The following is a 16,012-nucleotide window of genomic DNA, read 5'->3' as shown; positions in this document are numbered from 1 at the left end:
GAATCCACTCTGTAAAACATCTAAACTACTGGGACCGACTAAAGAGCCTAAATCTGTATTCCCTTGAGCGCAGGGGGGAGAGATACATAATAATCTATACGTGGAAAATAATTGAGGGGCTGGTCCCAAACCTGCACACAGAAATAACATCACATGAGACCAGAAGGCATGGCAGGATGTGCAGAATACCCCTGTTGAAAAGCAGAGGTGCAACAGGTACTCTGAAAGAGAACTCTATCAACATCAGAGGCCCGAGACTGTTTAACACGCTTCCACTACACATAAGGGGCATAACTGGCAGACCCCTCACAGTATTCAAGAGAGAGCTTGACAAACACATCCAAAGGATACCTGATCAACCAGGCTGTGACTGTGAAGGTACAGAAAAGACGAGCAAGTGATAGTGAACCACAACCTGGTCCCAGTGGGGTGAAATTCACAAGAGAGCGCCTGCCTGACTCGGAAGTGGATTCTCCTTCCACTCCATAACCCCTCTCCTCCTTCCCACCTCCCCATCGTCTCCCTCAAGCCAGCAACGACTGTTCATGAGGTAAAGTATAATTGAAAACAGTAAAACAAAACATAATTACATTATAAAATTTCATATTGATGTTTTTCGGAGGTGGAATGGATTAATTGTATTTCCATTATTTTAAAATGGGAAATTCACTTCACAACACGAGTGTTTCACATGATGAGCTCGGTGCCGGAACGGATTAAATTCGTTAACCGAGGTTCCTCTGTACAGTACATGTAAGGTACTAGAGGGCCAGGTCCCGAATTTCTACAGTAGAATAACAACAAACTGTACTGGAGTGAACGATATGGAAGGAAGTGCAGAATAGCCAGTGAAGAGTAGAGGTGTCGTAGGCACAATCGGAGAACACTGTATGAACATCAGAGGTTCATGGTTGTAGTATCCTCCCAGCAGGTATAAGAAATATTTCTGGAACAAAAGTGGAAGTGTTCAAGAAAAAACTTCATAGTTTTATGAAAGGTTTTGGCCTCCACCACCTTCTCAAGTTTGGAACAACTAACTTGTTCCAACCATCTACCACTGTTTGCAAAAGTAAATTTTCTCATATTCCTTCAGCTGCTTTTAGTAATCCTGTGGGCCTGCGTGCCACTCCAAGCAACAGCCTGTTATACCAAGCTCTCGCACATCAAGCGTGGCCCCAGGCCAGGCTTGGGTAGTAGAAGAATTCTCAGAACCTCATCCAGGTACATATGCCTGAAAGTAAAATTCTGACCACGCCTTGAAACTTCCTCCCAAATACCCCCTTGTTCTGTGCCTATTTTCATGGGAACTAGTGTGGATTTTAGATCTGATTTTTATATCGGTATACCATGGTATTTCTTTTTGATTTTCTGTTTATTCCCAAAGGATTTAGAGTTGTATTTTCCTTTCAGAGAATTTTCTGCACTGGTCTTATTACAAATCATATTACACCTAGTGCATAAAACACTTTCTAGGTCTCTGCTGAGCTATCATTCTAAACATGGGGAAACCTACATATGCCTGGAAGGTAAATAGAACTCTCTTCATATCACCTATTATGTTCTTCTATGAACAAGATTGAGCCAATAGTCATTTTGCAGTTTCCTTTATTTTTGTTTTTATTTTTAATGTTCTTATGAATGTTATTTTTCACATGAATCTCACAAGACAAGTCACGTGGGTCTTGAAAATATTGTTCACAAATATTTTCTTACAAATATTTATTTGTGGATATGTCATATTAAATTATGTACTTGTGGTATATATGCAGATGCTCTGGATATTTTTGGTGTTGCCTTACTGAACAGTTAAGGAAATGGACTTTTATTGAACCTCCATAATCCAGAGAGTGTCATTTGGCCTAAGACTGGCAACGAATGCCATGTGTTGAAATTTCAACTATAGTAATTTCATTTTATATAACTGTTTGCTTTAACACTAAAATGTCTGTAGTATTCTTAGTCTCATAGATTTCTTAATGGTCATCCTTCTTTAGATACAAAAACTACTAATACATTTCAATAATTATAAAAATACAATTTTGTACCATTTGATACATTGTTTTTATGAAAGTTATAATCTTGCAAATACCCTATTTTAGTATTTTACATTAATTCTGTAATGTAAAATCATGTATGTGGGACATGGGATTCATTTGGTATGACACTTATTCTTTGTCAGCAGGAGATCGAGAGTCAGCTAATTCGACCAGGGGTTAGCTATGAGAATCGAGTGAGTGCCGTGCTGTCGGGTTGGGAACACCTGGCTGGTACTGTTCAAGGAGACGTTAGCCAAGTGCAGCCTCTTGCAACCTTTCTCTATCGGTAAGTTCTATTTTCACTAGAAGCATTTCTTGTGTGCAGTACTGTGGTCAGATTTATCTGGATGCTGTGGGTTGAGATCCTTCTGTTGCATCTAGACTTCTATTACTAACTAAATTTGTTAATTACTTTAGACCACCATTGATGTCAGTTTAGTACAACTGATGGACACGCAATTTTACTCGTGTAGCTCACGAATAAAAATTAAGGCAGGACCCTATTTGGGTTATGCAAAGATTCGGTTATTTCACATTTTCATGTTGATAACTATATATATTTTCTGGAGGAGTATCTTGGTGACAGCCTGAAGCTACCATGCAGAGATGACTTCCTACTACTGAGCCACGTCAATTCCATGTGGTTCCATGAACCAAAACCAATTGGTTCACTCAAAAGTAGATTGAACTGCCTAGTGTGAATGGCCACAAACAGATGGTGGCCTGGGGGATTCAGGCCACCATATGTTGGTCCCAGCTATTAGTTAATCTTGTCATTGATGTCCAAGAATTTAGAATCGCCGGCAAATGCTGGAATCACTTTATGATGAAGCTGCAAATGTATGTGGAAAGAAAAATACAAAAAATGCAAAATTTAAAAAGGCCAAAAAAAAAAAGTTTAATTAAGGAATTTAAGTATGAATGACTGAAGTAGAGTAAAGATATTGTTGAGAAATAATATAATTAAAATTTTTCTTATAAAAGCCACTTACAATATGAATTGATGCATGCACCATAGTTGCAAGCATTGAATAATGAGAGATAGCAAAATTAGAAAGAATTGTTTTGTTTTATATGGTACTTTATTGCCAAATGCATAAGAAATATACCACGTGGATAATACTGCATGGCCAGGTCCCAAATCTCCACAGTAAAAAAAAAAAACACCATACCGGAGTGAATGACATGGAAGAAAATGCGGAATGGAACCAGTGAGAAGCAGGGGTGCCATAGGCACAATCAGAAAACACTATAAACATCAGAGGTCCACGGTTGTTCAACATTCTCCCAGCGAGTATTAGAAATATTGCCGGAACAACCGTAGACATTTTCAAGAGAAAACTAGATAATTTTCTTAAAGAAGTGCCGGACCAACCGGGATGTGGTGGATATATGGGCCTGCGGGCCGCTCCAAGCAACAGCCTGTCGGACTAACATGTCGAGCTTGGCCTCGGGCCGGGCTCGGGGAGTAGACCAACTCCCAGAACCCCAGCATGCAGGTAAAGATACCAGTAGGGGGAATTATTTGAAGAACTGTAAATTGTCTTAAATCTCAGAAGCAAAAATCTTAACATGGACAAAGATTCTGGCCTCTAATGTTTTGGCATACAAAAGAAAAGCATGAATCTGATCTGTACCTAATTCATTAAATTTCTTATACGAAAGAATGTGTATATTATGGATAGAGGGACTAATTTTATATGTTGAACTACATTAATGTATATGAATAAATTTATTCTTTTAAAGATTAAACATAGATTAACTCAAATTTAACATGTACCTGATATGACATCTTAAAATGTATTTTGCAGATGGAGTTTACGACTGGTTCTACAAGGAGAGTGGCCAGGATTAGCCCAGATTGTGAAGACTCGGCTAGGTGTGACGCTACATCGATGTTCGCGAGTGGCTGTCTTACAGCCCCTGTGTCGTACATTATTACCTCTTGTGTCGGATCCTTGGGGTCAAACAACAAAGACTATCTTCTCAGATTCAGAGGTTCAAGATAATGAAGGTATCAAACTTTCATATTTTGTATTAGAAAAAGCATCAAATAAAAAAACAAATACACAAAGACTTATACATACATACATTATACAAATACAGACACATGTACAGATGCATGCATAGATACACAGAAAAAACACAGAAAAAGGCAAACATAGTTCCAGTCTTCAAAAATGGTAGCAGAGAAGATCCTCTGAATTAGACCCATATCATTAACAAGCGTGGTAGTCAAAACACTAGGAAAAAATACCTGTAGTTAGTCCAGATTTGTTTTCACTTCCTATTTGAGATATGATTACTGTACCTGTTGTTTATTTCAAGAGATGTTCTTCTCGTACAACTCTGCACACTCGCCTTCCTTGAAAAGGGATTTTTTTTTCTTCTTCCAATCCTCATACTTTCAGAAGATTGGTTTGCTGATGTACCTAGTATGTTTGAACTTCTCCTTGGCTCTTTGTGATAGGTCTTTCTGACACATTAATAGCAAGCAAGTGGCTGAATTTGTGTCCCACCTGCATTTGTCTTCCCAATAGCAGTATAAACTATCTTAGTGCTCTTTCCGCCACTTTGTCCCCATTTTTTTTTTTTTTTGTCTATTAATGTTGTCCTTTCATTTTCTCATGGTTATTTCTTGACCTGCTTCTTATGTCTAATACTGTTGCCTTGTTATCGTTCAGCACTGGCGGAGCTGCTACTGCTAGCGTTTGGCATCAGTACTACTTCGGTGTTGTTTTGGAACCTGTCTTTCCCTTTTTCTTTTTTACCTTCAGCTTGCTCATGATGAATTGTTTAAGCCTGTTTAAGCCTTCTCGGTTTCTTGAAAGTGTTATTGCCTTTTCTTTCCCTCGATTATGGTTTCCTTTCGGCCCACGATTCTTTAAGACAGTTTTTCTGTTGAAGTTTTTGTTCTTTTGGTCCGGCTGAGCATTATGTTCACTTGCAGCCACCTCCGTCTTTTCAGACAATGAGTTGGCAGGCTTCCTGAGGGGTCCTTTCATTGTTGTGTATTCTTCACATCTGCTCTAGAACTGGTTTGGAAGGTTTGGGGAAGACCTGGAGCTCCAGGCCCCCTTCTGCTGGTGGGGGTGTTGTGCTGAGCTCTCACTAGTTTCAAGACTAGTAAATGTAAATTTTGGATAACTCTGATATTGTTAACCAAGCTCATACAGTATATAAACATGTAAAACAGAAGATTAATAATGAAATGCAAAATACTCTGTTGGTTTACAAGTATGTAGATAAATATGCTTATTCACATTACATTTATTTCAATGTAAATCTTAATATTGCTGCTTTTCAGCTATAAAATACATCTCCAATGAAACCTGGGAGGTGGTACGTGTGCGAGTGGACACAATGATCGAGTCAAGATGTGAAGAGCTTGCCTTTCGTGTCCTCAAAGTTTGTATTAGGTATGTTGACAGTGCTTTGTGTAATTTTTAATTATTAGGTATTCGTGGCAGTGGGATACATTATATTTTTTTTTATTAAGGTGGTATCTAATCATTCCTTGAGAATACCTATCTGTATTACATGAAACTCATGACACTTTATATTTTGACAATAATAAAGCTGACTTTTAAATTGGGTAGTGTAGTTCTTGGGTAGCTTTTTTTTTTTTTTTGCCTGTCAGAAAAGGGGTGTTTGACCTTGAACAATGTCTTGATTAATAGTGGTGTGCATGACTTGTCTGCTTTCACAAATATGCTCTATAATATGATTTTGTAATTCTTGGTATTCTGCATTTTCAAAATGCAGAATTATTATATTTATTTATTGATTGTTTTTAACTGTCTTGTCCTTTAGTCTTTTTAAGTAATTTGTCATCATTGTTGTTTTTTGTAATGTTACTGTAAAAACTGAATTTATATTCTTTCAGGAACTATTTCCTTGTCTGTTTCTTTTGCTAGTTGCTTATTGCTATTTACTTTGCAGATGTATACGTCTCAGATCTGAAGGGATGGAAGTTCCACTCTATACAGATGAAGACCACAATCACTATGTTGATTTGTATTTTGCTCTGCTATATAAGTTCCAGCGCAAAAGTTTTTTAGATGAGGTAAGTTTTAGAATATTTCGAAATTGAAAATAAACTGTAAGAAGTGTGACTTGTCTGGGTCAGTACTGTATTTAGATGGCTTCGTACTGTATGCTTTATTATCTTGTTGTTGAGGAAGCTAGTAACTGATTATGATGTAACTTGATTTTTGTTGTATTTGCTGTGTTATAAATTGTTCAGTATCAATTACTTTGTCTGTACAATGCCAGATAAAATAGTTCTTAGCCAATCAATGACGAGTATATGTAGAGGAGTTTTTGTTTTAGCAGATTGTGTGTTTTGTATTGTTATTGTCTGCCACACTGAGGATCTAATATTTTGTATCACAATTCTGCAATAATATTCATTGACGGAATGTGGACATTCCATCCAATTCACTGTTCACTCTCATGCGAGCATTATGTGAATTGTATAAATGCATATAATCAAATGTGATGGCAAATTTAAAGATTGTTTAAATTGGCTCCATGTGGAAGAAATACATTGTGATAAACCCAATTTTAAACCATACAATATTCATATGAAACGAAGGTGTGGCATGTTAGTATAACTCTACTCCTGTGACCAGTAACAAGTTATTACTTTGTTGATTGAAGAGAACACAAACTGCTGACAACCATATAGAGAAACACCAAAATAAGAGTAGAATTTATTTGTAAATATACAATTTAACTTAGACATGGTTAGTGCATCTAATGGAAAGAGAGTGGAGGATGGAGACTTCACTTTGCTTCACTTCCTCCACCAAAGTGGATGTTTGATCAGTGGTGCGAGTCTTCTGGGTCAATGTTCAGAAAATGCTGTTGATAAATTTGATGTGTTTTTTCATTCCCCGAGCTGTAACTTCCATTCACAGCTTCTCTGTTAAATTATTGTGTGTACTGTTAGCTGGATATCAAGTGCAACTTTCTATTGATGGTGGGGGGGGGGGGGGCACAAATCGGCAAATTGATTACAAAATATATTATGATGACAGTGCACCACAAAATAGGTTTCTTCCTGTAATTACAATTTGGCATTTACTGCCTAATATAACATTAGCATAGCTGTAATATATATTCACCAAGTAATTTAATGAAATATATACAGGCATGTATATCAATATTTATCTGCTCATTTATAGGTTACGGCACAGCTGGATGTGAATGAAGGTGTGAACTTAGTAAGAAGACTTGTTGCTAAACAGGACAAGGCTAAGGTCTGGAAACATCGGCTGAAAATCGCAGACCTTGCTATTCAAATCTTCTTGGCCAAGACCATTGTCAAGAAGTGCACCCATGATTTTTGGTATGTTGAACAACATTTTCTTTTAAGTGGAGTAAGGAAAATGGGAAAAGACAGTGCTCAAGTTCTTGAACATTGTTTACAGTGAAACCCAATGAGCTGCATTAAATGATGCCACAGTATGAAAGGAATGCAAAGTATTATATGTTAAACTTTGTTTTATCTCTTAACTTGTAGCTAAAAAATATATATATAAAACATAATAAAATGTAATTAAATATATGTAACTTTAGTATATCTATCTCTATATATAAATACATAAGAATTTAGGAAACTGCAGAAGGCCCATTGACCCATTCGAGGCAGCTTTTATTTATATCTACCCAAACTTGTTCATATACAGTATACAGTCTAGCATACGCTTGAAAGAATTGAGTGATCCTCGTGTCTTTTATGTTGCCTAATAATCTGTTCTACAAATCGACAACCCTGTTACCAAACTAGTATTACCCAGGTCTTTCCTAAATCTAAACTTATCCAATTTATATTCATTGTTTTGTGTTCTATTTTACATTGATATATTTAATATTTTATAAATATTCCCCCTTATGCCCATTCATCCACTTTTATACTTTAATCATGTCGTCCCAAAGTCTTCACCTTTCTAGAGAATGTAAATTAAGTTTTCTCAATCTCTCTCTCCATGGAAAGTTTCTAATTCCTGGGATTAATCTTCCTTTGCTGTGGATACATCCAAGTAAATTTATGCCCATTCTATAGTTTGGCAACCAAAGTTGAACTGTCAAATCTAAATAAGACCTAACAAAAGCAGGGTATAATTGAATTATAACTTTTGTGTGTTTTGTTGCTAACTTTTCTAGAAACAAATCACTTTTATTTGCCTTATTCTGAATATTTATTAATTATTTTTGTTTGGCTTTAAATTCTTACTAATTATAAGCTTTTTTTTTGCAATCAGACTTTGCAATTTCAGTACTATCCAGCTGATATCTAGTAACTATCATGATTACTTAGCCTCAGAACCTTACATATGTGAGCATTACATTGCAGCTGCCACTCTGTTGCCCAATTCAAAAGCCTATCTAGATTGTCTTGAAGAGATTTAGAATCTTTTTGAATATATTTTCACTCAATATTCATATTGGCTGCATATTTGCAAATATTGCCTTTCGGCAAACCAACACACTTCATTGTAATCTAGTTCACACTGCTGGTCATGCTTCCAATGCTGCTGCTGTTTATTGCGTTTCCTATTCCTCTTGGCCTCTCCAATACTTTAGTTAAATTGGCCATACTCTTTACGATAGACATAATAAACACAAATGAAGTCTTCATTCTGCATATACAAACAATGTTCTTCTGACAACTTCTAAAATAATCTTTCCTGCCTTAATTCTTGACAAGACACCATCTTGCTATCTTGAGTAATGTACTCAATTCATGTTTTTGTAAATTACATGTACATAAATCTTGTTATTTAACACAGTACTATAGTGAATAAACTAAAATGTGGAAAAAACCCATCATAGAAATGCTCAAGATAAACTGCCACATGGCACACTGTCAGCAATCCTCATGTCTAACGTTGACAGATCTGGACTGGGCCTGCCACCCAGCGAAATTTAACAACTCGCCACACCAGAAATGATATAGATACTTACATTATTTTCAAGTTTCCTGTTTCCTTACATTTTGCATTCAAATCTAAGAGCAGACGTGTGTATATATTCATAGCCACACACAGCCTCACACACACTATTGACCTTTAAGACTTTTAATTCTTAAATTGTCTTCCTTAGTAACTCAAATATTAAATCTAAATATTTAATTTTGTTTACTTCATCCCTAGGAGTGTTTTTCATGAATGGTGTGGTGTACAGGAAGCTGCTGCAGTTCCTGATGATTTGCTAAGTCAAATGATCCACAAGTACATGCAACTCTCTGAGTCGTCATTGCATATATACAAGATGAGCTCCATATTATATATGAAGGTATAGTACTGCTTTCCTGTTTTATTCCAATGCACTTGGCTCTGAGGCCAGATTCCTGTGATTCATTGTTGATAAAGGAGTGCAAAACATCATTAGCATAGGCACATGGTATGAAATAGAGAACAATTCTGGACACATTTTACATTCCTATAGCCCTAGAAACTGCATTCGTTTCATTTCACACGGGATGAATTAAAGCTATGGCAATAAAACACAGTCCTGTTGCACTTGGCTATGAACCTAATTTAACACACACCTTTAGATAAGGAAGATCTTGTCTTTGCATCATCTCTTCATCACTGTGACAGAATTAACCAGTAAAGTGTTTTCATACATTGGTCCTCAGGGTAGTGCAGTTATTGTAAATTGATTTAAAGTTATTGCCTGGTTATTTTTTTTTTTTAGTTTTTATATAAATAATGTAAATGTGTTTAAATACAAAATGCAGATGTGGTATACCAGAGCTTTGCATAGGCATTTGATTAATGTGATCATGGAGTAATGGCCTATTGAAAAATCATTGAAAACTACAAGCTAAAATTAATAAAGTCTTCTATTGGGCAACAGAAAATATGAGTTATGAAGTTGATAAATTCCATGTACTAGCTCTATCCTTACTCTATTCCTTAAAAGAAAACTTTCCTTATTAAGACTACTCATAGCCCAGTCGATAGAGCTTCGGCCTCACATGCTCGAGGTGGTCCACGGTTCGAGTCTCCTAGAGCCTAGATGAATGGAAAGTTTATTTCTGCAGAAGTGTGGACGACAATTTATATATGATATATGTAAATATGTATGTGTAATAATACTGTGAGTGTGTGTGTGTGTATGTGTGTACTCGTCTATTTGTGCTTGCGGGGGTTGAGCTCTGACTCTTTGGTCCCGCCTCTCAACTGTCAATCAACTGGTGTACAGGTTCCTGAGCCTACTGGGCTATCATATCCACGCTTGAAACTGTGTGTGTGGAGTCAGCCTCCACCACATCACTTCCTAATGTATTCCATTTGTCAACCACTCTGACGCTAAAAAATGTCTTTTTAATATCTTTGTGGCTCATTTGGGCACTCAGTTTCCACCTGTCCCCCCTAGTGCGTGTGCCCCTTGTGTTAAATAGCATGTCCTTATCTACTCTATCACTTCCTTTGAGAACCTTGTAGGTGGTGATCATGTCCCTCCTATCTCTTCTGTCTTCCAGCAACGTGAGGTTTAACTCCCATAGTCTCTCCTCGTAGCTCATACCTCTCAGTTTGGGTACTAGTCTGATGGCAACTCTTTGAACCTGCTCCAGTTTAGTTTTATGCTTAACTGGATATGGACTCTATGCTGGAGCTGCATACTCCAGGATTGGTCTGACATATGTGGTATACAATGTTCTGAATGATTCCTTACACAAGTTTCTAAATGCCGTTCTTATGTTGGCCAGCCTGGCATGTGCCACTGATGTCCTCTTGATATGGGCTTCAAGGGACAGGTCTGGCGTGATATCAGCCCCCCCAAGTCTTTCTCTCTCTCTGACTCTTGAAGAATTTCATCTCCCAAATGATACCTTGTATCTGGCTTCCTGCTCCCTACACCTATCTTCATTACAGTACATTTGCTTGGGTTAAACTCAACAACCACTTGTTCAAGCATTCCTTCAGTTTGTCTAGGTCTTCTTGAAGCCTCAAGCAGTCCTGTGTGTGTGGCCTGTGGCTGTGGGGTTCAAGCCTCTTGAAGCCCACAGCAGGTATGTTGTGTGTATATGTATTTTTTACAAATGTTAAAAGAATGTTTCATGTTAAATATTAAATTATATATTTTTTCTTTGATTGAAATTATATAAATCTTACTATTTACAGTTTGGAAAACGGGTGGCTTCGCTTGTGACTGAGCTTTTGATTCGAGCTCTGACCATGGACATGAATAGCTTAGAAGCTCTAAAATTAAAGGAGAGAGAAGGTAACATAAAGGATGCACACCTGCAGTTGGAGCAACAGATGGCTGCTGGTTTTATGGATCTAGCAACAGTCTTTACAACTCATAAAAGTGTGGCAAGAGAATGTGTGCTCACTGCTTTCAGTCTGCACCCAACATCTGATCGCTTAGTCTTGCTCAACAGCTTTGTGAGAGAGCCCTCCCCATTCCATGCCAGTGATGCAGCTTCCAGTGTGCAGCCACTCCCTTCTCCTTCATCAACTACACCTCAGTCTCCACCCACTTCTCCTCGTCCTCCACCTCTTCCTCCCCCTCACTCTCCTGATTTTAAACAGGATGATCGTACATTACTGGGGTTATCAGCCATGTGCCTCCAATCTTCTTCTTCAACCAGCACCACAGCAGACAGTCTTGACACTTTACATAGCTATCATGGTGTTCAACCCACACAACCCCCCTCTTGTTTTCAGTCCACGTCTTTAGACCTTCATAGAACACAAATTTCTCAAGAACATGCACACAGTCCTCATTTATTTACAAGGATTAAGTCCAGTGCAAGTGACTCAGTCCAAATTAGTCATAATTGTGTTGGTGTTCAGGATAGTGTTAATATTTCTGAAATGGAAGTGACTAGTGCCAGTGCAGTACAAGTGAGTAATCAGGATGAAAATGACAGTGATTTTATAGTAAAAGGCCAAAGTTCCCCTCCATTAATTAAGCTTAAAGATCCCCCACATGATGGCCAGTGTGTGACACAAATAACTGTAGACACAGGACAAACTCCCTCAAATTTTTTACCCACTCAAAATTCTCAAATGTCACAAGTAAATAGTGTAAGCAGTGCTCAATTAAAGACAGATGATGTGTGTGTGTTGGAAACCAAAGATGCGGTTATTGATGACGAGGGCAGTGAAAATAGTGTTAATTTGGAAAATAGAATTAAGGATGATGTAGATTCTATGGACAAGTTTTACAAAAGCACGGAAAATTTTATTGAACAGTTAAGTCAAGAAACACCGAAGAAAACATCAAGGAATTTACTTCTGACTAATTTGACTGAAACATTGTTGAGTCGGTGTCAAAATTATGATGTTCTGACTCACCCTAATCAGGTACTTGATGCAGATCAGCTAGGCTTAACAAAAGAACTCTGTGATGATTTGGCAGTGGTGCTAAGTAGTCCTCGTTGGCAAGTTTTGTCATGGATGCGTGATTGGAGTGAATTAAGCAAAATATGTGAACGTTACCTTAATGATGCTGATAGTGCTAAGAATATGACCAAAGAATTAAAGTATCTCAATATTGATTATAGCCAGTTTCGAAATATGCCTTCAGCCGAGATAACAGAATTCACTGGGATTGAAAAAGGGTATGAACACTTTATTGTACGCGAGTCTGAAAGTGATTACTCTGAAGGGGAATATTGTGCTCAATCCAGAACGGGGCGCTACTCATCTGTTGATTCAGACTCTACTGACAATGAAAAACATATTAAGAGGGGAAGAGGAAGACCAAAGAAAATTCCTCATGCTAATAGACTCTATGATTCTGATTCTGACTATGATTCTAATGATGGGAGAAGGGATGGATCACATTATGTGATGTCGGAGTCGGATGAATCGGATATGGAAAGCAAAGGCAAAACGAGATTACTAAAAATGGAAGCTGATGGTGGCAAAATAGTTGAAGGGAAGAGAGTAACTGCTGTTAGTAATCAAGACAGAAGTAAACGAATTCGAATTGATGCTGAAACTGGGAAACTAAGACGCGACAGAAATTTATTGAATACCCTTCGTCTCTTTCGTCATCAGAAATATGGAGGTGAAACTGTAATTGAACATAAGTTTGAAGGTGCAGTACGATCCTCGGATCACTTTGCTCCTCCGCTCAGCTCACTTAATCTTAACCCTCGTGTTGTGTTGACCGAACGTGACAAAACTGCAATCGGTCAACAGATGCAGAGGTCAGTGACAACAGTTGCTGCTGGGAGGAGTATGGGACCAGTGAGAACCACTCCATCTAGTCAGCCTCGAGGGTCCTGGAGGTATGCAGGATCTTTGGTGGCACCCAATCCTACCACAACTACACGACCAGCAGCATCTGTTTCTCTCCCTCGCTCTATGTCGGTTCAGTGTTACCTCCGCGCAAAAGATGGCAAGGTGCGGGTTGCTCCACTTCAAAGAGCATTACTTTGTGGTACTCGCCCACCCAATCCTGGCGGGAGCAGCAACTACTTAAGAATGATAAATGAACCAACATCTGGCTATGATGACTCGTATGCCAAATTTTTGCTGCAGCAAAACTCGGGGTTTAGAAGCAAAGGTTCTAGCGTTACTTTGACTAGAAAAAACATGTCACTTGATGCTAGTCTTGATTATCTCAAGAAACAAGGTACAACAGTTACTTATAAGTCTCAGAAAGTTCCATCTGCTTTAGCACTAGCTAATGCTCAGAAAACTGTCTTAAATAGGATAATGTCACCTGAAAATGCCATATCAGCAATGAGCGGTCGCACTGCAATTGCAATGCCAGTTAGTAATAATCCTCCAAATTTACCACCAACTGACAAGACTAATCCAACAAATTTAAATCGGGTTTTACCTAAGGGCACAACTCTTGTTAGAAAACCAAAAGCAGATGGTGCCGGACCTAGTGGTCTCAATAATGGTGGATCTAGTGGTATAGTTAGTACTCGAACTGTGCTTACTCGACCTGGAACCTTTTCAACAGTGGTTGCACGACCTGCTGTTACAGTTTCCAGTGCTAGCCTCCGTACAGGGAACCCTGTAATGGCTGTACGGACAAATGCAGCTACAATCCGTTCAACATACTCCCGAGGAGTTGTTGTAACTGGAAACATGGGAGTGCAAGAGTCGGTGGTCAATAGCGGTCCAACTCTGACATCAGTTGTAGCCAGTTCTACATCAACAACAGGAACTGCTCTTGTTGGGCCAGCATCAACATCAACTTCATTGCCGGCCCCTTTAGTCTCAGCCACGGTGGTAGGGAGTGTCCTCAACTCCAATACCAACAATCTTAGTTCCCCCTTGGGGACACTAGGTGGAAATAATGGCAAGCAGCAGCAGCAGCTGCAGCAAACCTGGGATGCAGTTCAGAGTGAAACAGTATGCGTCAGTGAAGCACCACTTGCTAATTTAGTCAGTGGTATTGACAGCACTGTTACAATTGCTCAGATCAGCAGCACCAGGGGAGCCACCACCTGCACCACCACCGTGGCTAGCCCTCCGGGGGACATACGAGCAGCTAGTATGCTTGAAACTTTACTTAGGGATCGACCAGTTCCACCCAGCCCTCTCCACACACAATCTTCCACAGCCATTACCACTATCACTGCTGCTCTGCCTCATACTCTAACATCTGTTGTAGGTAGCAGTGGTGTTCCTATAGCAGTGTCAGGTGAAGGGCAGGTAACAAGTGCTGTAATGGGTACATTAGCTAGCACTGGTACTAGTAATGGAAGTGTTGTTATTACCAGTGGGACTAGCACCAATAGTGGTGTTATTATGGCAAGTGGTGTAGTTGGTGGAGCAACAGGAAGTGGTGTCGTTGTTGCTAGTGGTGGAATTCTTAGTAGTGGTGTTGGTGGTAATGGTAGTGTTGGTGACAATAGTAGTGGAGCAGTGCAACAGGTACTTGTTCCAGCTCAATTTGTTCAAGTACACACTAGTGATGGTTCAACGGGCTTAGGAATTGTTCATTCCTCCTCATTGGACTTAAGGTTACATGCTGGTACAAGGGTGATTAAGTCTTGCAGTGGAGCAGTAAGAACGGCAGGTCAACAACAACAGGTAACGGGTGTTATTAATCAAGCAGGTGGTCGACAAGTTAATGTGCTTCACAATGTCAAGATCTTACAGAATGTGCAGAATAGACAGATTGTGCGTACAGTTGTAGTACCTCATACAGTTGCACTTCAAGGTTTGAATACGCATCAAACAGGCCATCTAAAATCTCAAGTAGTGGCACTCAGCCAAGGAACTAGTACATCCTCTACTACTGGCAGTGTAGAGGGTGGAGTGTTACAGCCCCAGGGTCCTTCTGCCACTGTCCGAGCAAAAATCCCTCCCTCCACTATTGTACAGAAGGTTTTAGGACGTGGCGGTCTTGTCATCCGTACCTTAAGACCACAGACCTCTACTCAAGCACCTGGAGAAACATCTACTTTTGAGGAAGGACTTGGAGCAAAACTACAACAGCAGCAGGTTGTTGAAGGCTGACAAAAATTCAGGAACCTCTACCACTAGTGTAACAGTTGCTCGATTACCTCAAGATGAAGGTCTTGGTGAACGTCTTAGTCACTACTTAAAAACTGCATTAGTAAGTTCTACTAGTACACAAAGTGTAGGCACACAGACTCTTACTACAGCTGTCAAACCCTCAGCTGGTCAATTAGTAAATCAGGTTGCAATGAATCACTTAAGAAGTGGAAGTGCAACTCTTTCATTGGCTGGAGCAGTTCAGGGAATTGCTGGACAACCTAACACTATATCTACAAGCCCAACACCTACCACAGCAGTCAAATCTCTCATCTCTTCCTCTTACTCCAACAAATGTTGTGAGTTCTGAAACTTTGGAACAGCTTAGAGAATTTGAATCTGTTTTTGAAAAAGTTTCAAATAAATCTGGGAAAGAGGTAGCCGATGGGGAAGCTAGTGCCGAGAGCTACTCGAGTGCCACCATGTCCTCTGAAGAATCAATGATTGCCGCACAACTTTTAAGTATGGCCAATGATACGCCAT

The 16,012-nt window shown here is 39.0% G+C and overlaps 1 protein-coding gene across 1 annotated transcript in view; it reads left to right on the top strand.

Moving 5' to 3' along the window:
- LOC123761315 (serine-rich adhesin for platelets) overlaps positions 1–16,012 on the top strand; it is a 52,192-nt gene that overhangs the window by 9,387 nt on the left and 26,793 nt on the right. The window contains 9 exon segments of the mRNA XM_045747257.2: positions 2,180–2,322; positions 3,848–4,050; positions 5,344–5,455; positions 5,979–6,102; positions 7,226–7,389; positions 9,197–9,338; positions 11,177–15,484; positions 15,486–15,779; positions 15,781–16,011. Of these exon segments, the coding sequence (XP_045603213.2) occupies positions 2,180–2,322; positions 3,848–4,050; positions 5,344–5,455; positions 5,979–6,102; positions 7,226–7,389; positions 9,197–9,338; positions 11,177–15,484; positions 15,486–15,779; positions 15,781–16,011 (5,721 nt within the window).

The sequence above is a fragment of the Procambarus clarkii genome, chromosome 7 (assembly GCF_040958095.1).
Source record: "Procambarus clarkii isolate CNS0578487 chromosome 7, FALCON_Pclarkii_2.0, whole genome shotgun sequence".
Classification (NCBI taxonomy): Eukaryota; Metazoa; Arthropoda; class Malacostraca; order Decapoda; family Cambaridae; genus Procambarus; species Procambarus clarkii.
Note: the sequence above shows the minus strand (reverse complement) of the source record. Positions and strands in the feature narration are given on the sequence as shown.